General features: G+C 39.3%; 1 protein-coding gene across 8 annotated transcripts in view; it reads left to right on the plus strand.

Annotated features, from left to right (window-relative positions):
• Positions 1 to 24176, plus strand: part of AKAP10 (A-kinase anchoring protein 10) — a 36877-nt gene extending 12701 nt beyond the window's left edge. For 2 of the 8 annotated variants that reach the window (XM_073315992.2, XM_073315990.1), the window contains 13 exons: positions 1166 to 1375; positions 3509 to 4066; positions 7454 to 7552; positions 8766 to 8850; positions 9281 to 9404; positions 10729 to 10865; positions 12136 to 12280; positions 13145 to 13321; positions 15956 to 16065; positions 18067 to 18149; positions 18800 to 18852; positions 21423 to 21518; positions 22699 to 24176. In XM_073315992.2, the coding sequence (XP_073172093.1) occupies positions 1267 to 1375; positions 3509 to 4066; positions 7454 to 7552; positions 8766 to 8850; positions 9281 to 9404; positions 10729 to 10865; positions 12136 to 12280; positions 13145 to 13321; positions 15956 to 16065; positions 18067 to 18149; positions 18800 to 18852; positions 21423 to 21518; positions 22699 to 22704 (1782 nt within the window). In that variant the 5' untranslated portion in view covers positions 1166 to 1266 and the 3' untranslated portion in view covers positions 22705 to 24176. The other 6 variants (XM_073315993.1, XM_073315991.1, XM_073315995.1 and 3 more) reach the window with 6 other exon arrangements.
• The last annotated feature ends 713 nt before the right edge of the window (positions 24177 to 24889 follow it).

Here is a 24889-nt window from a genome sequence, read left to right on the forward strand (position 1 = left end):
TAATTACGTGAACAAGATAAAATCTAACCTACAGTGTCACATTTAATGAACAGCAAAGGGCCATAAAAACAAAGCAGGATGTCATATTTAGGTTAGGAGATCAGCTCACCATACCATTAATTCTAGGGTGCCTGTTGCCTGGGCATTTAAATGTGTTAATTCCCAGCCTGTATGTGTCATTAGATATTGCAAATATGAAAGAGGTGTGAAGAATTAAAGCCATTGAAACAAGTTTCCTTGACACATCAGTAAAATCCATTGTTATGTAATAGTGTAATAAGGCTGGGTGGGGATGGATCTCTTTGCCTGGCATCCTAGTCAAACTTAATATCCCAGAAGTTTCTAAAAATGAATATTATGAATATTGGCATAATGTTGCCTCTTGTTTTCTCTGCTTTCACTTAGGAAATAGAAAAGATTCTTATTGTTATGACAGAAATGTTTTCCTCTGAGGAAACTAGCCTCTGTCTCATTTCTCTTCAAATTCAAGCAGCCAGTATGATTCTTATCCTAATGCTGCTGCAACAGATTTATGTATTAGTACTTAGTCTCAGCTTCAATGAGCTTTTCATTATTTTCTCTGCTCATCAGTGCTTACTCTACTAGCCTTGTTTTCTCTAATGGCAAGCAAAGATAAAATAATTTTGGAAAGAGTAAATGTACCTATTAAAGTTCACAGGTGGTTTCATAGCATTGGATAATTTTCTCTGACCACATTAAAAGGTTTCCAAAAGAGAAGTGGAAATTGACCTATTTGTCCAGAATGAAGCTGCTGATGTTGTTCTGTAGTTTATTGAAAAAGTGTAAGACTGCTATGATAGTTCTCATACATGAGGCAGGTAAACTCTTGGGGTTAACGTTCTTTGTGTAAACTTAAACGTAGAGTCCTTGTTATTTGCTGAACAAATGTGATAAAGGAGAATGGGCAACACTATAAATGGGCTAAAGTGATATCATCATTGGCATGGAGAACCCACTTATTTCTAGTACCCCTGCTCTGGTCAGATAATTAAGCAGAGACTGACATACATCACTACAAATAGTGTTTTTGTAATAAGGATGCAGTTGAGCTAACACTGTAACTCATCTTATGGTACTTAGCATGGCATACTGTGTAGAAAAGGTTGCAAGTTTTTTCTTTTAATCATTGTTGTCTTGGTTCCAGCTTCAATACCAGTACATTCCCCTCAAAGAAGCACTAGAAATCATGCCTTGCTGGAGGCTGCAGGACCAAGCCATGTGGCAATTAATGCCATCTCCGCCAACATGGACTCTTTTTCTAGCAGTCGGACAGCTGCTCTTAAGAAGCAGCCAAGTCACATGGAGGCTGCACATTTTGGAGACCTAGGTAAGACCTTGCTGTTCTCTAATATAGGTGAGCCATATCTTTTCATATCCTGTGAATATTATATGTGCTGACCACTACGACAAGGTAGCATTGAGGCAAGTAGCTTAGTAAGGTTAAAAAAATTAGACACAAGAATAGTATCTTAGTTATACTGCAAAGAGCAAAATAACATGGGCTATCCATTCAGTATAAAGCATACTTATTACCAGTTGGGATCAAAACAAAATGTGCCCTGCCCTATAGTTATTTACAGTAAAGTATACTATGAAAGTGTTGCACCTTCCTATAAAACACTGTTGATGGCACTGTCAAAGAGGATAGCACACTAGATGGGCTATGGGTCTGTTCCACTGTGGGCCCCTTCTGTGTTCCTTCATTGCAGGTTCCTCCATGGGTATGTGTCAATTTATGTGTAGGCTTAGTACATCTGTAAATATTAGATTCCTGATCACTCACTTTATTTTGTTTTCTGTTTAGAGCTCTTTTCATCACCAATGGGCTCTCTATAAATGGATTTTTGGGTTGGCTATGGTGAATGAAGATTATACTTTTAAAAAAAAGAAGTTCATGAGGAGTCTTTTTGCTTCATACTGTACGTTGTGGCCATTTGTGCTGCAGGCAGTACCTTTGTACTAGGCCTCTAAGGCTACTCTGACAGTGTCAGTTTGTTTTTTATTAAGGCACTGGAAAACTTCATTGGACTAACCCCAGAGTAGCCACAAGCTTAGATACATAGGTTCTTAAATTATACTCATTGTGGTATCTTACATAGAGGCTTGAATTTGCCATTCTCTAGGGCCATAGATCCTCAACGTTGGTAGTCACCAGCCTGTAACTGTAAGGGACAGAATCAAAACTGATGGGAAGGCTGATGAGGAACTAGCCCCCAGCTTCTGGAGACCCCCTCATGTAGCTGCTGGCAGGGTGGAATCCAACACCTACTGCAAGAGAGAATTTAAAAAAAAAAAACACTAAAAAACCCAGGTGATGGGTCTCCTGCCTGGAATGATGACAGAAGCCCCCACCAACTGATTAGGTAACAGGCTACAAGGATGCTAGAGAGAAGTCCGAACAGGAGACCAAGGCTGTATTCCTTCTGCTCTGTACCCCTGCCAAAGAGTGCAGAAGGAAAGGTGTGTGCCTTGTGCATTCCAGCTGCCTCATCCTCTGGGTCAGAAATGACAAGCAGGTTTGCTAAAGGGTACAAGGCATCCATTATAAAAGTTTATTTTGTTTGTTTTAATCTCAACAAGCCTAAGCTAAGTAATGTCAATCTTGCAGAGTTCTTATAGTTGATCCTTCTGAACCACACAAGCTGTTTATACAGAGCAGGCAAAATGCCATTTAGAGTGACCCAACAAATCAATTTACCAATATTTTGCAGGCTAGACATTTTTGAATGTGAAATAGTAAACACTACTAGAAAATGAGGTTTTTATGTTTAACTTCCTCATTGTACGTCGGAATGCTCAATAAACATGCTGTTCAAAAGCCCTTTTGGCACTGCTCGCTGTACCATCCACTGACTGTTACGGATTGATTTCACTCACGGATGATGGCACAGCTTGTGAGCAGAGGAAGGCTTGAGTGTTCAATGTTGCTAAAGTGTTATCAGTGCATTCTTATGGCTTACCTTCAGAGTTTTTTAAAATGCATTCAGAGTTTGAGGAAAGTTAAGATAGCAGTTATAATGACTGTCATGGATTTAATATGTGAAAGTATAGAGCAGAGGTTGCAAGAAGTGGAGTAAGCAAAGTCTGTGTGCGTAGGGTGGTTTTCACACACTCCCACCTCACATGATCTAGGCATGCATTAGGAAATGCCTGTAAGGATTAGTTGCGTAAGGCCTCTTTGTGCCTAAGTATTTGATACATTGGTTGAATAATCAAATTTTTCTGTCTATTTGACAGTAGGATGAGAACTTTACTGGATTGATCAAATATAAATAATTTTTTTTTTTTAAATGGTAGGCATTTCCACTTTCCAAATACTTGTTGGGTAGGAAATGCATTTTACACCAAACTTGTAGGGGTACTTCAGAATCCCACCCCCTCTTCTCCTCCGCCCCCTCCCCCCCCCCCCCCGGTTGCATTTTGGTAATTGTATATCAGATGCCAACATGTAGAATATTGTGTAAACTCTCTGATGCTTTTTCTTTAGGCCGATCGTGTCTGAATTATCAGGCTCAAGAGACCAAATCAAGCCTTTCAAAGACCCTTGAGCAAGTCCTGCGGGACAGTGTTGCCCTCCCTTATTTTATCCAGTTTATGGCACTGCGTAGAATGGAACATTTGGTTAAATTCTGGTTAGAGGCTGAAAGCTTTCACTCCACAACATGGTCCCGCATAAGAGCACACAGCCTGAACACAGTTAAACAGAGTTCGTTGGCAGAGCCAGTGTTTCCCTCAGTAAAACAGCATGAAACCACAGTATCTTCTCCAACTGGATTGCTTGACGAGAGGTTGGAGGATTCCAGCACAGTCCATCTGCTCATGACCAAGACAGTACCAACAAACCTGAATGATAGAATTGGCAACATTCAGAACCACTTGCTGTCAAGCCACGATAGCAATAATGCCAGGGTACTTCATCTTGGGAAGTCTGAGGCAGGGACCCATTCTGTTCCAGCTGAACAGCAAGACTCTTCCAAGCTTACAGTATCAAACAGAAACAGCCCCTCTTCTGCACTAGAGGACTTGTCAGGAAAACTAATGAAAAGTAAGTGCATCAGTGGTTCTGTTACATGCCTGGTTCCTCTGCCTCTTGTCTGCAAGTGGAGGAATATGGGAGGGTAAATAAAAACCTTTTTAAAAATACATTTTACTCCTAATGTATGGGTGCACCTGACTAACATGTATCTGAAACCTTTTTTCAAAGAAAATGACTAATTTATTGCTAGTATAATAGCTCAGCGTTATGGTGCTACATAATCCTTAATCAAATTTTAGGATTCTCAGAGTAGACCCATTAAATCAGATTTTTTACAATGTAGGTGGATTTTCCTGCAGAAGCAATCCTATTCCCAAGGAAAGGCATAAATGGAGAGATGAACAATCATCATGTTAAGAGGACTAATTGTGCTAGATTCATGTCTGATTCTGACAATAGCTACCTCAGGAAGCTTCCCTTATCCTGAAATCCTAGGAAAACTCTTACGAACTTGCAGTTGCTATAGGTCTTATCAATTTCCATGTTAAAGACTATATGCTAACTATTGATAGTTTAATGGACACACTCCCCTAAAGAGAAACAAAAGGTATGGGCTTATTACAATTGGGATAGGTTTAATGTGTTAATTCTGGTCACATAGGAGGCATCCAGTTTGGGAATCTCCCCTCAGTGTGCTCACCTTTCTCTCATTAATACCAATTGACACTGAAGTGGAACACCTAAAAGGTTATGGGCAAAATCATTCCTGGGCCTGGGTAAAAAGGGCAGTTGCTTTGAAACACTTTGCCCTATCAGAGAACTAGCAGTGATGCATGCTTTCTCTTTTTAACAATATTGTATCTGTACCACAGAAAATAATGGCATTTGCAGCAGCATAAAATATTTGTGAACTAAGGTAGATGGGTTACTTTGGAAACTACCTCTGCTGAACGTTCAGGGATGTGTACTGCCATCAGACCACTGAAGTCGAGATTAGACCGATGTACCAAAACAGATATTCTGCTTCATTGAGAAAAGAAAATGTTGTGGGTTGGAAAGGTGGATGGGCAGGGGTTGGGGGACGAAGCTAAAGAATCACTTTGACAAACAAAGCAACCATGAAAACCGCCTTGTGTTCTATTAACTGAGTCTCCGCATTGATACCCTAACAAACATACCTGCTTAGACCACAGAGCCATGATGGAGCTCTAACCTTAGATTTATCCCATGTAACTTTCTTTAAAATAAATAAGTCAGACTCATACTGCTGCTGAGAATGATGCCCTAGCTCAGATTGTTTTTATATTTACATTTATATATATAAATTCTCAGTAGCAGCAGGGATTAAAAAAAGGGAAGCATTGAATTCTGAAAGGAGGAACTGTCAAGATACTGTGTAGGCCAATGTTAAGGCTGAACTCCTTTGTGTCATCTTTTGAAAGATTTATGTTAAATATTATGCTGTCAAACAGACATCAAAACCATTACATACTCTGGCATTGTACCTTTACCTACATGAGTAATCTTGTGAAATCAAGGCAATCTCGGTAATGGCTTTTCTATTTTAAAAAATTGTCGCAAAACTTGAATGACAATGCGGGAAGGAGGGTGATAGTTGCCTCTGCCTGGAAGCTGTATATATTATATCTTGTAAAATAACATATAGTTACAAATCCTCTCAAGAATGTGTACGGAAAATGTTTTTGCTCTTGGATTTATTTGATCAAACGTCTCATAATTGATCTAATTTGGGGCTCAATCCTTCACATGCTGCTGGGAGTAGTACTTATTACCATGAGCAGGAGCACAGACAGTAATTTGATTATTTATGGTAGTATGTTAATAAGTGGCATGCCCCGTAATCCCCTTTTGCATTTCTCCTCACCCTGCACCTGCCCAATTATGTGTGTGTGTCTAAACAAAAACAAAAATGAAACATCCCTTTCACAACACGCTGTTTGCTTGAGTGTTGCATCCTTTTCCTCTGACCTTTGTCTATCTTGTGTGTTTTGATTGTAAGTTCTTTAGGGCTGGGACCAGTTCTTATGTACAGCATCTAGCACAGTGAAACTCCAATTCTATTTGGGGCCTCTAGTTGCTATAACAATTTTTTAAAAAAGGGTGTGGGGGGAGTGTTTGCAGGAACTGGGATTCTTTTTTTTTTTTTTTTTTAAGCAATCTAAAGGGTTTGGGGCATAGATGCCTGAAATACTAGACATTGTCATTGACTTTGCTACAGAGTTCATTCAAATTTTTGGGGGTTCTTGACATTTTTGTAAATGGAAACTAAAATTAGCTAATGGCAATTTTATTTGTATTCAAATTGGAACAAAAATGTTTAATTCTGTTGCTGATGGGATGTTCTTGTGTATAAGAGAAGAATCGTTTCTAGTTGTAATGTAAGCCCTCTGCATAGTATCAACTCAGAATAGTAATCATAAAATGATCTTTCTTTCCTTATTCATCTGTATTAACAATTTCCAGTTACCAAAGACAAGTTTGTCAAAAGAGCATAAATTAAGTTTTGTATGTTTACTGAACTCATTTGATTTGAAGAAACTGAATGTATAACTGAATTTCCACAAGTAAAGTGACACCGATTAAGGGTTTGTCATAAACAAATTATTTTTCCAACAATGTGTCTTAATGAAATATAATTAAATGGAATTTTATACTAAGAAGTGACATTTAGGTTGTGTAGTGTTCAAATAGTTTCTAGTTTCCATCTGTTACATTTATGGACTTGATTACTTGAAAGTGGAGGTAAGAGAAACAACCCGTTAAGCAAGCTTTGTGTTTGAGGCTAAAAGCAAATGCAGTTCATGTATTAATAATGCCAGGCTAAAGATAGATGTCTGATGTTGCACAGCCTGGTAGTGCAACTTATTTTTTCATTGGCTAATTCTTTCAGGGGGTTGTACTTATAACATATTTTCTGTATTTAAGGATGGTGTCTGCCAGTAGGAGTTAGGACAACAGCATGGATGAATAACAGAAAATAGGTGCAGGGGACTTCGTAGTACTTCTGATACCTCACTTTAAAAAATACCAGAATTCCACTGTAACGTGGCAGCTTTCTGCACAACTATGAAGAGGGCCAGAGTTTGGGAGCTGTCTTAGGATTCTTGCTTTACTGAGGTGGGCCTGGAAGATAATACATTCCACCCATGTGGTGGACGTGAGGGATTGCAGAGCTGCACCCCTCTTATTCAGTCCTATTGGCTGGTGCATGGTGTTCTTATGGTAGCCTGGGGTGTGCTGTAATCTGCCTAGAGACAGGGCTGTCATGATAGGAATTGCTGTCCAGAGAATAGAATAGGAAGTTAAAAGGTTGGAGAAAAGGAGAGCCATTTCTGATAGATGCTTCCTGTTCCTAAATGGAAATGCATATCATTTACTCATCTTACAGATATACATCAATGGATCTTAAGTTCAACTTGTGTTTTCTTCTTTTAGGTATAGAGCGGGATGCAGTTATTACTTTTACCAAATATATTTCTCCAGATGCTGCTAAACCAATACCTATTACAGAGGCAATGAGGAATGACATAGTGGGTAAGAACATGCTGTATTTAATAAAATTGACTTGACCCATTGCATTTCCCAAAAGCAATTGCATTGGTATGCAACAGAATGGATTCCTCTTTGTTTCTCACGACAACAGAATTGTGTTTTCATTTTTTATGAGTTTAAAACATCAGCAGTAAATAGATCGTAAAATGTACACCTAATTACTTCAGAAATCCCCAACTATTTATTAAATTTTTCTATGGTGCTTATTTCTGTAGCATCTGAGCACCTCACATACATTAAGGCAATGGTTCTCAACCAGGGGTATGTGTACCCTTGGGGGTTACGCAGAGGTCTTCCCGGGGGTACATCAACTCATCTAGATATTTGCCTAGTTTTACAACAGGCTACATAAAAAGCCTAGCAAAGTCAGTAAAAACTAAAATTTCATACACACAATGACTTGTTTATACTGCTCTATAGACTATACACAGAAATGTAAGTATAATATTTATATTCCAATTGATTTATTTTATAATTATATGGTAAAAATAAGAAAGTAAGCAATTTTTCAGTAATAGTGTGCTGTGACACTTTTTTGTATTTTTGTATTGTGTGCTGTGCCACTGATATTGTAAACAAGTAGTTTTTAAGTGAGGTGAAACTTGGGGGTATGCAAGACAAATCAGACTCCTGAAAAGTGTACAGTAGTCTGGAAAGGTTGAGAGCCACTGCATTAAGTGATTTACCGTCTTTCTAGTATGAAAGTTTTATAATCCACATTATGCAGATGGGAATCATAGAATATCAGGGTCGGAAGGGACCTCAGGAGGTCATCTAGTCCAACCGCCTGCTCAAAGCAGGACCAATCCCCAATTCTTGCACCAGATCACTAAATGGCCCCCTCAAGGATTGAACTCACAACCCTGGGTTTAGCAGGCCAATGCTCAAACATCCCTTCCTCCTGAAACACAGAGAAGAAACAGACCTTGCTTATGTTAATACAGGAATGTTTGGCATAGTTAGGAATAGAACCCAGATCTCCTGAGTCCCAGTTCAATATTTTAACCATGAGAATATCCTTCTCATTTTATAGACATTTGAAATAAAACTTTTAAAAAGTTCTTTGAACAGTCAGAACTTGTTAATCCCAGTTGGCTTGAACTGTTGATTTTTTTTCATTAGACTTATCACCAATGATTTCTTTTAGCTAAATAAACCCAACTCCCCATTAAAATTGGTCTGGTCTCTTTTACAGCAAAGATTTGTGGGGAGGATGGACAGGTGGATCCTAACTGTTTCGTTACTGCACAGTCAATAGTGTTTAATGCAATGGAACAAGAGTAAGTTGATGCCGTGGTTTGGCTTTATCATGTTGTGTGTTCTTTCCTCTTACGCTATTTTTCAAAAACAGTTTCATAGATCTAAGGGTAAACATATTTATATAGTTAAGTGAATAGTAATTGTGCTACGTCACTCTGTGCCACCTCTTATACTTGGAACAGTCTGTCTTCATGCTCCAAAGCCCCTCCTTATACTCCAAATCTGTTATCATGATTGTTTCCCTGAAGTCATTTATAAATGCTACTGCTAGATAATTATGCCACTTTCAGTTCATACAGACGTACCACACACTATTGTTTATCTGTTTTGCCTTTATCTGACTAGTTTTTTAAGAATCTTGGGGTAGGGACAGTTTTATTTGTAAAATGCCATGTTTGCTGTTGGCACTTGATAGCTAATAATATTTAATATTGTTTTGTCCATGTGCAGGCACTTTAGTGAATTTTTGCGAAGTCACCATTTCTGTAAATACCAGATTGAGGTGCTGACCAGTGGGACTGTTTACCTGGCTGATATACTCTTCTGTGAATCAGCACTGTTCTATTTTTCTGAGGTAAGTTTCTGTCTCACCCCCTCAGTGTAGTGTAATAAAACCACATATGCCATAACAGCTTTATTTTAGGAGCCATTTATATAACTTGAAAATATTAAATATACCTAGTGCTAGGAACAAATGCATTAAACTATTTTTTTCCTGTCTCTGTAGAATCACTGCAAATGTTCTAATTTCTGTGTTATCTTTTAGGCTGAGCTTTCACACATCTCATCTCCTGTTTAGAACTCCTTCATAGCACTCTTTTTGCTCTGTAGCAGGACATTGTTAAGCACTGGAATAAATTGCCTAGGGAGGTTATGGAAACTCCATCACTGGAGATTTTTAAGAGCAGGTTAGACAAATACCTGTCAGGAATGGTCTACATAATACTCAGTCCAGTCCTGCCATGAGTGCATGGGACTGAACTAGATGACCTCTTGAGGTCCCTTCCAGTCCCATGATTGTAACAGTTCATTTACCTACCCCTACAGGGCTGGTAGGAGGTTTAATATCTGTAAATCTTTTTGAGAATCTTGAAAAACCCTAAAGAAGTACCAGAAATTTTTGTAGCAAAGTGATGGGCACAACAACTTAATCTCTTGCAGAATAAGCTGGTGGCAGGTAGAATTGTTTAATCTTGCCTTGACTTTTAGCTATTTTATAATCTTGCCAAAAGAAGCATTGACAAGAAGTACTGGGCAAAATTTTGACCTGGGTCATGCTGGTATAAATCCAGAGTAATTCCATTGGCTTCACCAGCATGACTTCAGACCAGAACATGATGAATGTTTTGAATCTGAAACCTCTTCACAGTAGCAGTGCTCTCTAAGTTTGGGGAATTGGGCTTGTCAGCGGGCAAACCTGTTTTCATGGCTTAAGAGTGTTGCAAACTACACTGGCCCGTATGTCTTGAAATGGCAGATTAAGAAGCCCAAACATCCACACTGTTTCATGTTGCATTAAGATAAAGTCCACACAATGTGAAAATTATTTTTCTGTGTTCCTATGTGTTTTCATACAGTACAAGTACGTGTAATTATCCAAGCATCATCTGACACTGAAATTTTGGCCTTTATTGTTAGTGATTTTTTTTTTACTGTATTTGTGAGTGAAGACAGACTGTTAATCCCTGCTTTGTGTAACAATACATCTGAGCATCCAGAAGACCTATATGGTATCTGCCCAGATAATTCTTGTGTATTGATATGTGATTCAGGTTTTGGGGGGGTGGGGTGTATTTGAAAAGGGACCAGGCCTGTCTATGTTCCCCTTCCACTTCTTAGCTAAAATCTGTTTTCTCTTCTTTTAAAGAATGTTTCATATTTCTTAATTTCCCTTATAGTACATGGAAAAGGAAGATGCAGTTAATATATTACAGTTCTGGTTAGCAGCAGATAACTTCCAGTCTCAGCTTGCTGCCAAAAAGGGCCAGTATGATGGGCAGGAGGCACAGAATGATGCCATGATTTTATATGATAGGTAAGTTGTTCTAACAATTATTTGCCTCCACAGTTCCAGGTTGAAGAATCTAGTACTTGCATATGTGGCACTGAATACAGCGATATTCTCTTATTCAGTAAACATCTTACATTCTTGGCTTTCTGTGTGCTTGGTATATGGGACTGAGGGGCACATGCTGAAGAGCATGTTTATTAAAGGTGACCTCCAGTGTAAATGGGTGGAAAATTGACTTTTTTAAGTTCCTTGTGTACAAAGAAGTCTAAAAGCTTTGAAAGTCATCTTGCATGTTCTTACATGAGAAATATTGAATGTTGTCTAGCCTATTTATGTTGGAGGACTCTATGGGTGGCTGGAGAACTAATGGCTTTGTGTCATCACAAGACCTGGGCAGTTGGTAGGGGAAGGATTTGTTTGTCACTGTTTACAACTCTGGGTTTTGAGTTTAATAGGTTTTAATTCAAACTCCTGATGTACAATTGAGAGCAAAACTCACTCTTCAATATTCAGGCACTCTCATGCCTTCAACAGAAGGTTGAGAAAACTTCCCACTTTAGTTATCTAGTCTTCCTAGGAGTCCTCTAGGAAAAACAGGGTTAGAAAACACTTGTTGTTTCTGATATTTAAGAAGTTGTTCATTTTGTTTTGTTTTTTTAATTACCACTTTTTGGGGAAAAAAACCTTTCAGACTTCCCTTTAGCTATCATAAAGAAACAAGAAAGGGCACCAATAATGTAACTGCCACCCGAACCCTTGCATGTTGACTTCAATCATGTTCAAACAATAATGATTTCCTAAACTGCTTCTCAGAAAGCTTGTTCTAAAACTGAAGTTTGAGTACCCAGGGCCACAAGTTGTATTGAATGCATTTATTGCTGTGTTAGGAACTGGTGTCAGTGAGAGGGAACAGTCCCTGACCTATTTCAAACTAACCAGCTCATCTCAGTTCCCTAAAATCAGTTGTTTAATAGTGCAGTTAAAAGACAATGAACCTGCTTTGGGTTCTTAGTGCTTGCTGCCTCCTTGCTTTACAACATAGTATTGTGTGTGTAACACTGCCCATAAGCAGTCACATAATGTACTTTATTCCATTTACGCTTCTCTCATTTGAGGAGATATTTATAAAAAATGTTTATTTCCTCAGTTCAGGGATTTTTTCCTAACCTTTGGATATCATTTGTACATTCGTTTTGAGGCTAGTGACCACCTAGTGATAAAGTTATTTTGCCCACCTGTGAACATTTTGAAACTTGTCTTATGTATGGTTTTCTTCCACTATCATATGCTGCAGGTACTTCTCCCTTCAAGCCACACATCCTCTTGGATTTGATGACTTTGTGCGATTAGAAATTGAATCCAATATCTGCAGGGAAGGAGGTCCACTCCCTAACTGTTTTACTACTCCGTTACGGCAGGCCTGGACCACCATGGAGAAGGTAAACGAGAGCTTTTTGAAAACATTCTTGGAAAGTAGTAGAGAGAAAAGATGATCAATAATAAAATTAGAGATGGGGGCGGAAATTCTATCGGTTCTTAATCTTTCACCCTCTTGCTGCCTAGGTAATTGCCTAGGTAATTTGTTCAGTCTGTTTTTAAATCTTCCAAGCAAAGACATTTCTGTTAATTTTTTTTGTGAAATGGAGACTATTCCGCAGTCTAATATATCTCAAACTTTCTTCTGAGGTCATCTGCTAACCTCAGCTAATTTTTTGTTTCCTTCCGGAAACCCACTTCCTCCCTCATTACCTCTCTGCCGAGCCCACATCTTTGCAGAAAAAGACTCGTTAAAAATACTGATAGCTGATCATTAGGAGTTGCTTTGCAATTCTCTTGAGGGTGCTGTAACTGCCATATAACTATAGGCCACTAACTGAAGTATCTGAGTCATGAAGATAGTGGTTTCATTCTGTAGCTGGTAAAAACTCTTGAACAATTTAGTGAAAACATTTTCAGACTACAAGGATAGGGAGAAACAAGAGTAGGAGCAAAAAGCACAAGGCAAGTGCTTAAACCCTTCAGAGACTGAAACGAGTTTAAATATTGATACATAGGGCATGTCTACACTAGAAAATTAATTTAGATTAAAGTAGGGTGTGAATTTAAAGCACTATACCTGTTCCTGAATAATTCCATGTATGGACATTCTTGTTCAGGAATAGCTCCAAGGGTAGATGAGCCTTTAGTTCCCGCATATGGTCAGATACCCCTTCTCCTGTCCTGTGTGTGCCACTGTAATAGTCATTCATTCCGATTGTATCTTCTGCCTTTTTATCAACAAAACCAATTCCTCTGTTTCCTAGGTTTTTTTACCTGGCTTTTTGTCCAGCAACCTTTATTACAAATACTTGAATGATCTCATCCATTCAGTACGAGGAGATGAATTTGCAGGGGGAAATATTGCACTGACTGTACAAGGCCCCAGTAGCTCTCCTGACACTGAGCCTCATACAACTGGCTCTGATGGTTCTGTCTCCCAGGTAAAAAAAAAAAAATTTGTTTTACTTCCATCCTAATAGCAGTTGTGGTCATTCCACAGTGACATCACCAAACTTGAAGAATTACATGTAAAGAAGCTTTGGTTAAGGGAACATTTTCATGTATTTAAGTCACATTTAGCTTTCCTTCTAAATTCTATATTATAGTAGGAAATCTTTATTCCACCTTATTGTCTGTCTGAAATCCATCAATAAAAGTAATTTACATAGAAAAATACACTGCAATATTTAGTATAGCTCCTATTCCTAACCAAAGTTGCACCTCTTACTATAATACTGTTCAAATACTGCTGTGAGACGTACAGAAAGTACATCATCTTTGGTTTGTTAAAAATAATTATTGAAGAAATTAAACTATTAATGTGCAATAAAGACTTCCTATTACAATTTGCATTATTAGACAATGGTTGTCATTAGAAGTGACAGCAATAGTACACAGTGGTATCTGAAATACTGTAGGTCTTCCCTTAACAAAACAAAACGGTATCTATGATGTGTTTTATCTGCTGGAAAATGCTGACTTTTTAGTGTTGACAACTGTGAATAAATTGCTGTGTAGTTAAAATATAAACAACGCAAGTTATGGCTCTTAGGTTTTATTTACAGTAGCATGGTACTTTACAACAATCTAGTTCCAGTAAATGACAGCCAGACATTTAACCTAGGAGCAGAACATTTCTTTTTCAGGACAAAATAGAGACAACTACTGGCATAGAGAGAAATAACAGTGAATATCTAGTATTTAGGTTTCTATGAAAGCAGAAAGGACCCACCAGATTATGTTGTGCTTTATTCACCAGTTTAACTGGTTAGAAATTGAGAGTCTCTCTGGACTTCTAGAAAAGAACTCTTGTGCCAAACTCTACTTGTAATTAGCTGAGCTACATGGTGGTGATATCTGAGTTTGGGCTCCTATTTGTATATGGTGCAGTTGAAGATGACTACATTGTGAATAATGACTTAAAAGATCTGTTGCTGAGGCAGGCAGAGAGCTTTTTAACAAAACACTAAATAAGACTAGTTTGATTCTTCTGTAAACCATTTGGAAGTGAGACTGCAACTGGCTTCCTTTGACCCTCAATTGCTTTCTAACTTCATTGAAAAATGAGAGATTAGATTACATTTACTTTTGTTCAGTGACTTGGTGAAAGTACAGTCTTGTTTTATCTCAACTCCAGGTTTTTCTGTGCTTCATTAATGGCTTCTCTGGTTCTTCACCCATTTCTCCCCCCTTAGAATGCAGTTTTCTCAAGCTTGTGCCATGTGTGTTGCATTTATAAGTGGGTCCAGCCTGAGAAGTGGCCAACAGAGCAAAGCACATCGGGGAACTTTTCTCTTGGCGAATGGCAAACACATTTTTAACCTGGAATTGTCTATCATGAATGAAATTTTAGTTCACATTACATTCAGATATGGAACAGGGGCAGCGTATAGCAGTGGGCTCCAAGTTACCAGAGACTTAATTCACTTCAGATATTGAGCTTGGCTTTACGGCAGAACAGTTCCAGAAATCCTGCAAAACAATTTCCTCTCAGCCGAACCAAAGTAATAGCAATAACATCCACTGCAAGCAGATACTGACATGGTTTGAACACCCTGTCTGATAAACGCGGGTGTTGGGGCATAAAGTCACCAGGGTAGCCTGCCAGATCTTGAAAAGCTGTGCCGCTGAAAAGATCTTCTACACTTTCCACTGCATGCAGCCAATGAAGTGAGCTGTAGCTCACGAAAGCTTATGCTCAAATAAATTGGTTAGTCTCTAAGGTGCCACAAGTCCTCCTGTTCTTTTTGCGAATACAGACTAACACGGCTGTTACTCTGAAACCGGACTAAATATTGTAGAACAAACTGCGAGGAATTTTGCAATATAAATGGCAGAATATGTTAAAAAAATAGAACACTGTGTTTAATGGTGTAGATAGTTATGCAACTGAAAGAGTATTCTCTGTTGTGTGCTTCCACTTTACATATATCAGGGTCTCCCTGCATGCCTCACTAGCCTGCTATGAGGCAGCTACCATTAATGTTTCCATTTAAATATAGCATGTTAGTGAGTTACTGTATATGTGCACTCACTCTCACTCACATGTTTCTGTGTTTTCCTTAAGATGAAATAAGCAACTAGCCTAGGAAATGCATGATTTGTTCTGTGTATGGGAAAACATACTACATGTCATAGGAACCATGTATTTCCATTGAGGATTAATCCACATATTTACCAAGTAGATGGCTGGAATTAGGGGAATTTTTTAATAGCTGCAGCTTTTGAGAGAGCTCCCTGTTTTAAATTCAGAAACAAATATATGCATGTGCACACAAATCCACTCAGTCAGCCACTCTTTTTAAATAGATATATTCTGACTTAGGTATTACACATTTTGCTTTTTTATGCTCTGTTCATGTAACTGTACTTTATCACTGTCTGTTTAAAAACTATGTCACTTACTCTGAAATTCATATTTTGTGGGGTGGAGGCTGTAGAATATTTTTGGGCCTACTTAGAAACTTTGAACTATTTTATAGTGTACAAGAAAACTAGAATATCACTTGACCTGGTGTGCTAAGTGGCTATTAGTTCTCTGCATTTGGCACTAATATTTAGAATTTCTGTTGTAGTCCAGTGTCAAAAAGGCTAATGTTAAAATCCTGAAAAATTTTGATGAAGCAATAATTGTAGATGCTGCAAGTCTGGATCCAGAATCTCTATATCAACGAACTTATGCAGGGTAAGGTTTATTCAGTGTCTATCATTCTTTCATGTCTGTGCTTCACCTTTGTTTCATTCTTGTTGTGTCCCTTTGTATTAACAGTGCAGATAGATGCAAGCTGTAGCACTCTTGTTTCATTCCAGTAGACTATTACAGTTGTAGAGCATTAGTTAGATGAAAAATATTCTTCCTCTTCAGGTAACTGTGTCTGCCTGCCTCCCTTTTGAATAAAGCAAGCTGTAACTCACAGTGGAATTTGGTCTGCTTCAAACTTCTAATTTCTCAGCCATGGGAGCACTATTGAATTTGAAGTTGAACAATAGTGGTCAACCTTGAGAAAGAGGTTTATATTTATATCTCCCAGGGAGAGGGAAATATGAGTGTCAGCCCCAATGCCTGAAATGCCAGTACTGGCATATATGCTGGGCTTGAGACCCCTGAATTAGAGGCCCTGTTTTTTTCCTTTCAAGTAAATCTCACCAAATAGTAATTCTGTGAGGAGCCTCTCAACACTTTCAGCAGGTTAGAATATTGAATCTCTCCAGCTTGATGGAATCATTCCACCTTCCCTGGCCTCTCCCCCAAGGGCAGGTTCAGTCTTGATCTCATACAGGATAGTTTCACTCTATGTGTTTGTTCTGTTTTATTCCTTGAAAGTAATGGTTATTTAAATAGTATGATGCACATAGAAATGTCTTCATGTTTGTGACTCTCTGACCAAAAAAAATCCACCAGTTGATAGTTTGAACACTAATAATAAAAGCCCTTACTTTAAAAATGATTTTAAACTGCGCTGTGTTGGTTCCAAGATGTTTCCCCTGCCCCAGAAATAAATTTAGTATTTCCTGATCTCTCACTGATAGGTATTGGATTAGAAGGAAGCAAGCCCAGAAAATCTCAATAGAGCAATGTGCACCCTTGATTGTCTTCCTTCCTCTCACCAAATAGAGAAGAAACTGTTGCTCTCCATAATCCCAATGGATTGTGCTTTTCTTCTGCCTCTTAAGTCACTTCCTATTATGATAGTCATCAGAGTACTGGAGAAGCTTCTGTTTTCTGCCTCTTTTCCCATATCTCTCAAACAGAGATGCTTTTTCTATGGCTTATATCATAAAAATGTGGATTCCTTAAAATAAGTGGTCAAGTGTAAGGAAGTTGCTCGTTGCAGATATAACAAAAAATGATAGCACTTTTTAAATTGGACTTGCCCCTTTTTTGCTACTTTATGAGGTATAAGGAGGTCATGAAAGAAGGTGTCCTGGAAATGTAGTTTTTTCTGCTCCTTCCGCCCCCCTCCCCCCCACCTTAGAAATATCAGGAATGTAAACTCTGGTCATCCCGAGTGTTCCCAGAGGACTCTCTGATTCTAGGAGATCTCAGGGAATGCATGTCATTAGATCTTGTGTTAATTGAAGGGACAGAAATGTCAAATATTTTACAAAGGTTTCTTTTTTCCAAAATGTTAACTAGCCATGGAAATTATGTATGTGTCAGGAGAAAGTTTAAAACATCTGACTAAAACCCCCTTCCAATCTCAACTGCTTAGCTTTCACTGTCCTGGTTCCTTTTTGTGTTGTCTGTGTCTTACAGGCTAGACAGGATCTAAATTTCTAATGTAAAGAAGTAAATACTTTTGGGAGATGGGGCAACTTAATCATAAAAAGCACAAGCCAACTTTCTTTCATTTTCAGGTCACCTTTAACTTAAATCAGTTGTTCCCTAATAATTCATTTTGATGGCAGCAATTGGGGCACTTACTAACACAGACTTTAATGTGGTACAATCTAATCATTTTGAGGTTTGTACCTCTATTGAGTTTCTAGAAATGGATTCCGTAAAATAAACTTGGGATTTAGATGAAAGAGGGGAAATATCGGGATGGTAAAATGTAGCCCTGACTGTTGGGCCCAAGCACTTCTCAGCCATTGTAGAGAGCCTTTGCTCTGCTTCTACTGGACAGTTTTTCACATTGTGTCCCTGGTTAACATGCATAGCTTTGTCTACTGCCTCTTGCTGCAGGAAGATGACATTTGGAAGAGTCAGTGACCTGGGACAGTTTATCAGAGAGTCTGAACCAGAACCTGACATAAAGAAATCAAAAGGTTTGCTTTCTCCTTCCTCCTTTGCATCTGTAAACGTTTAGTAGCAGCTGCCCTCTTCCTTGCTTGCAACAGCCAAGATGAGCAGGATTCTGCAGTCTCCAGAGCCATTCCATATATGTTTGTCAAGCAGAGGGAGGTGCTTGAGGGACCGTCCTGTACATTCAGCCCACACTCATTCCCCAGCCAGACCCTGCTTTCCTGCTCCAGCAGGACTTCGCAGCAGGAGGAGTGTTGTGGGCAGCCTCTGGGATTTGAACTATCGACAGAGCCTGGCAGGGGGTGGGAAGCAGCTAAAAGCTGAGCTGATAAAACCTCTTATGCACTTGAACTTAAAAAAAGGGCTTCGCTTTCTCAGCTCTCGGCCAGCTTCCCACCCCACTGTATCTGCACTCATCCTGTTCCTCGGTGTGCTTCCAGAGAGCTGTAGCAGAGGAATGGGCCTGACTCAGTGCCAGGCCTCCCCCTAAGTATCTGTCTTCCACATGTGCCCCATGGCATCTGCACTGCTCTCCCCAGCACTAGCAGCAGAGTCTCCCAGTCCCTGGCCTGGATATGCAGATAGGCTTTTCCAGAGTAGGGCGACGAGGATACTTGGCTGAGTTTACTAATACTTGCCTTGAATGCTTTTTCCTTTTTTTCTCAACAATAAGGGTCCATGTTTTCACAAGCTATGAAGAAATGGGTGCAAGGAAACACGGACGAGGTATGCCCTGTTTTCAAGCAACGTTTTTTATGAGTGTAAAAATCTGGATTTACCATTCCAATTACGGATGAAGAATATTCTCTGGTTCTCAGTCCTGACCACTTTCTTTGTCTGACATTCCTCCAGCGGTCTAGCTCATTAACAGTCCTGTACCAAAATGTTCAGAAAACATAAATGACCTCCATGCAGTTGAGAGAACAGTTCGATTTTTGGCATTGCCAGCTGGTTGGCTTAACTAATGTAATTGGTAACTACAGGTTTGTAGTCAGGGATTTTCTATTGTCTCTGAAGGGAACAAACTGCAAAAGAAAGGGGTTGGGATTTCCAGATAACCAAGCAGCATTCATTCATTTTTCAAGTGATGGTCCCCAGGTGTATTCTGTGCACATCACTCACCTGAGTCTGGAATTTTTTTTTGTCCAAGTGGTGTCCGTTGGCCTGCACATAAGCCGTAGCCCTTTTCATGCTCCACACTCAGGGCATAAAGGATGGTGCAGGTCAACGCCTCTCCAGTTCTTTCTTACTGCTACGTGATCTGAGTCAGAATCTTCAGTGTCCTCAGCTCCTTTCTACTATGTCATTGCTGTAAATATATTGTATATAGTTAGGTTTTTTAGCAGTGTTTAATATTTATAGTGTAGTCTAGCATAGTATAGTTATATAATGTGTCTCCCCCCACCACCCTCGTGGGGAAGTCTGGGATTAAGCTCAGGGTCCCGGTGCTCAAAAACTGTTCTGCCCTCGCTCCTTTTCTGTGAGCAGTGAACATCAGTGCTCTCTCTATTGCCTGTGTGAGGTTCACATCTCTGCTAAGTGCAGCATCTTCAACTCAGAGCCCGGTATTTGGATGGGCATTGGAAGTAAAGTGCTCATGTTCCAGAAGGGTACAATCCATCTTTAACCACTGCAAAAATGACTCTATGAGGAGCTATTATTCAGCAAAATGGAAGCATTTCTCCGTTTGGGCTCAGCAAAACCCCTTGTCCCCAGAATCAGCCGGGATCCCTGCTGTCCTTGAATATCTACTTACTCTTAAGTCTTTGGGTCTCGTGCTCAGTTCTCTTTGAGTGCATTTAGCAGCAGTCAGTGCTTTCCATTTTCCAGTGGATAACCGTCACTCATCCTGTCACAACTCGATTTCTGAAGGGACTTCTCAGATCCTTTCCACCGCTCGTGAAGTTCACACAACAGTGGGACTTCAATTTTATTCTGTCGTCTCGCTAAACATCCCGTTGAGCCCGTAGCTACATGCTCTTTGGTCCAACTGTCTACGAAGGTGGCCTTTCTGACCGCTAAAACATCAGCCAAAAGAGTCCATGAACTGGGTGCACTCATGGCAGACCCACCATGTGCTACCTTTTACAAAGAAGAGGTCTTGTTACAGCCCCACCCCAGAGTCATCCCTAAAGTAGTTTCCAAGTTTCATGTGAGTCAGGTAATCAACTTACCAGTATTTTTTCCTAAATCACATGCCTTGGATGAATAAAGGTGGCTGCATTCTCTAGACATCTAAGGCCCTTTTGTCTACAAAAAACAATGGACATTAGACTTACCTATTTGTTTCCATAGCAGAGAGATCAAGGGGTCAAACTATATTGGTGCAGAGACTTTCAAAATGGATCTCTGGTTGTATTACTCTGTTACCAATTAGCTCACATTCCCCCTCTGGAGGGGGTGAGGGCTCCTTCCACCAGAGGGCAAGCAGCCTCTGCAGCATCTCTGAGAGACCTACCCTGATAGAGAGATGTAGGGCAGCTACTTGGATCTCTTTGCATACCTTTACAAGACATTGCGCTCTGGTTGACTCTTCCACTATGGATACAACTGTGGGGACTGCAGTATTACAGTCAGCTATCTCTATGGTGTCCTCTCACCCACCTCCTCTCTGACTGCTGCTTGTTAATCTTCCATGTGTGGAATAAACATAAGGTCCATCACTTGAGGAAGAAATGGAGGTTCCTTACCTGTACCTGGAGGTTCTTCAAGATGCGTGGTCCCGATCTGTATTCCACTACCCACTTTCCATCCCCTCTGCTGCCGATTGTTTGGACTGTGAGAATAGGAACTGGAGATGTGCCAGCTCACACCACCCTTTACGCTATTGGTTCAGAGCACAGGGAGCTACAGCGCACGTGCAGGCCAATGGATACTGCTTGTTTAAAAAAAAAAATTAATATTTTTTTAAAAAATACAGACTCGGTCACATGGGGCATATGTCTACCCAGGTGTGGAATACAGATAGGAATCACACATCTTGAAGAGCCTCCAACTACAGGTAGGTAACCTCCATTTTTGCACAGGTGGTGATAATTGTTCTATAGTGAGGCTGTAAAGTGACCACTGCATCTAGCTTGAGGACTAGTGTCCCCTCTTCAGGACTGATCAGTTCCCCATAAAGTAAATCTAAGAATCTGCCTGTCACTGAGATGGGTAGATTAGCACTGTTTAGAAGTACTCCTGTTTTACAAGGTTTAAAATGTGACTGTAGTAAGAGCGCTTTTGGACCTGTGACTCTAAGAATTAACAATTTCAAACGACTTACACTCAGAAACCAGTTTCCTTTGTTTTAGGCCCAAGAAGAGATGGCTTGGAGGATAGCAAAGATGATAGTCAATGATGTTATGCAGCAGGCACAAAATGACCAGCCTTTGGAAAAAGTTACAAAGGTAAATACAGGAGCCTCAACCATCTTATTCTTTTCCAGTCTGACCTAGGCCAAACTTTGGGAAGAATGGAGCTTTTGCACACTTTTCCTAGTGAATTTGATAACTAGAATGTGTGTCTGTATGCTATGCAAGATTTCTTGAGAATGCTCATGAACATGAAATCAGCTTTTCAGACTATATGACTGGCTTGCTTGTGAAAGAGTTTCATGGCTGAGACACCAAGATATTAGGTGCTTTATAGATACCTTTCATAGAAAGCATCTGTCCATAGTTGCACAATTACACAAGTCCTCTCGTGTTCATTGTTGTTCCTTTGGGATCTTTGGTAAACAATCTTAATTAAAGAAGTTGTGTTGTTACGATGGGTGATTGATACTGGAATGCCTTAGTTAAGTTCACACTTGCTATTTCAAATTGATGAGTGCTAAAATACTTGCCTAATGTACCAATAAAACATGTAAAAGCTTGAAAGCTGTTGCTTATTAGTCACACCAACTTTATCACTGTGCTACATTTATGGTATGAAGAAATAGGGAAGCCTGGTAGATTTGGCTTTGATTTAGAATTATGTTTAAGTGTTTAATTATTTTTTAAATAGCATTTCTGGTTTTCTGCAGTCCCACAAGATTCCAGGTTCTGAAACAACCTTTAATGCAACAGTTTCATTATGAAACAATATAATTGCTTGCTGTATTCCTCTTCACTAATCTCTTAGTATTGGTTGTCAAAATTTCTGAAGGCCAAGGGTAACCTATGAAATCTACCTGCATCTCTGTACCATCATCACCAAGGAGTTAAATATCTACTCAAAACATAGGTTTATACCTCTAATTTGTGATTGTCGTCTTGTTTCTGGAGGCAGTGATATGAGTGACTTATTCAACAGTCCCTCTACTTAAATTTGTCTGTAAACAATCTAATTCCAGTCTGAGTAGATGAAAAGGTCACCTGAAACACACTAACATTTTAAAAATCAGTGGCTACAGACGGTTGGAACTCAAATTAAGCAAGTACAGTTACAGTATTGGAAGTTTCTCCCTCATCAAAAACTCTTTCCAGTCAACTTTGTGCAAACATTTGCCAACACCACAACTGTCTGTCCCTGTACTAGATGGTTGATCTGTACAGTTTTCAGCCACCTTGTCTAGAATGAACTTTAATTCTGTGTTTCCTTTCCCAGCTATGATTTTAGAAATGCCAGAGCAAGAAATCTGGTTTTCTGCTTTTGAAGATAAGTGAACTTTTTCCCTTTTGGTGGAGTCTTCTTTAACACAGCCAATGAAAACAAAGCACTGTTACTTCAGACAGCTGATACTCCCTCATCCACCAGGGAGGAGGAAAAGGAGCAATCCTATATCTCCTCCACAAAGTACAAAGTAATGTTTTTTTCTACTGCACGTGGCATTCACAATAATGAAGGTTTTAAAGAGATGAAGAAGCGATTCATGAACATGTCATTGGAAAACTGTGATCTGCTTTACAAATACTTTACCCCATCTCGGAAGGACTGTTAATCACAATATCTGCAATGGGACATGGGCCACACTGGGGAGGGGAAAGGCTTTGTTGTAGTTTCTAGTTCTACTACTACTCGTAATTTTTAAACACGCAACTATAAAGGCCACAGGGCAACTTCCCTGACCTTACCCATTGGAGAGGTCAGCCTGAGATGAGGAATACGTTGGCAGTGAGCTATAACAGTTACATTTTTCCTTACTTGAACTAGATGAGTATTCAACTGTAAGATAAATAAATACATTTTACTTCCATCATAACAGCATTCATTTTGAAAGAAGCATAAAATGGCCAGGAGTGAAGACTGGACAATGTATCTCTTTCTGCCCTTAGTCAAGCTGTTAACACTTGCATACACGCATTCCTTGCTTCTAGTATGCAGAAAATTTACAAACCAATCTCTCGCCTGTGCAGCCCTCCATTTCTGATTCATGGCTCTGAGTCCAGCCCTCTGTGCTGAGCGGACTGTGCCCAGTGGACTCTGTTCCATTTTCTTACTTCTCTCTCATGCAGGTGTAAAATAACTGCCATTATGCGTTGCTTCCATTTTCCATTATGTGCTGTCATCAGACCGAGACAATATCTATTCCCAGATGTTTGTTTTTAAGGAAAAAGATCGTTCAGTTTTAGGACATTTTGCCTTTATTTCCCCTTCATTATTTTCAGCATTTGCAACTTATATAGCCTTTGTTTTAAACAAAAAGCCACAGCATCTACCATACTTCTCTCTTGGTCACCAGACCAGTGAGGGGATTCTGCAGAGCATCTGAAGCACTCAAGTTGTCACTCCGTTATATTATCGCTGTATTTTTTATTGTGAAGCATTTCTGGTTTGGGTTTATTTTATTATGATTGCTTTTGTTTTCTCAAGACTGTGCAAAAAATCACTTTATAAAAATTCTCAATCATCTCCAATGTTCAGAAAGTCTTGATTGACTAGCAAATATTATTCTGTTGCAATATTTGACTGTATAGCGGCACACTGTATTGTCTAAGAAGAAGCAAAAAGGCTGTGTATAAGGTTTTTGGTACTATGTACCACCTCTTATTTCTCTCATGCCCAAGTATTCATGGACTTAAAACATATTATATTTAATTGTTTTGATTTAAAATATATAAATATTAAAAATTGTGTCAATTTTCTGTTTTGATGGCATTTGATTTTTTCCTACATATCTTTTATGCATGGGTCTCCTCTTTGCTTTTATGGGGGGAAAAAAAATCCTGAAATGCCTCTTTGGCTGGTTAGTTATGGTGGGCCAGACTTAGTGTCCTTAATGGAAATGCCCATATATTGGCTAGTTTAAATTTTTTCCTGGTGGAAATTATGCATAGAAGTTTAGCAAAATGAAGTTTTTAAATATGATAAACTTGGTCTCTTAAAAGAAAATGAAGTATCAATTTAGAAAAGCATAGAATAAGTACCTGTGATGCTCCTGAGGGAATCACTGGTTTGGAAAACAAGCTTTTGAAAGAGTAGAAAGACTTAAGTTGTAACAGTGAGATTTTTCTGGGGGAACTGACACCCTAGAGCTGCCCCGGAATAGCACTCAACATCACACTATCCATGCAGTGGTACAGGGTGGGGAGCCAACAACCTTTGCAATGTCCTGGATACGATATGAAAATTGAGCACAGCTCCTAACAATTCAGGCTTATGAAGTGTGTCTCTCTTCTTACCTTCTTGTAATGTAGTGCTTCTGACTGAAGCAAGAAGGCTTCTGTAGAACCATGACTGCTAGAAAAAATACAGCTACCATCAAACACTGACAAATCCGTACTACATGCATATGCATCAACTTAGAAAACTCAGGCGATTGATCCTTTGTGCTTTTGTGATTTGAGATTTGTCTGCA

This window comes from Lepidochelys kempii, chromosome 17, assembly GCF_965140285.1.
Source record: "Lepidochelys kempii isolate rLepKem1 chromosome 17, rLepKem1.hap1, whole genome shotgun sequence".
Classification (NCBI taxonomy): Eukaryota; Metazoa; Chordata; order Testudines; family Cheloniidae; genus Lepidochelys; species Lepidochelys kempii.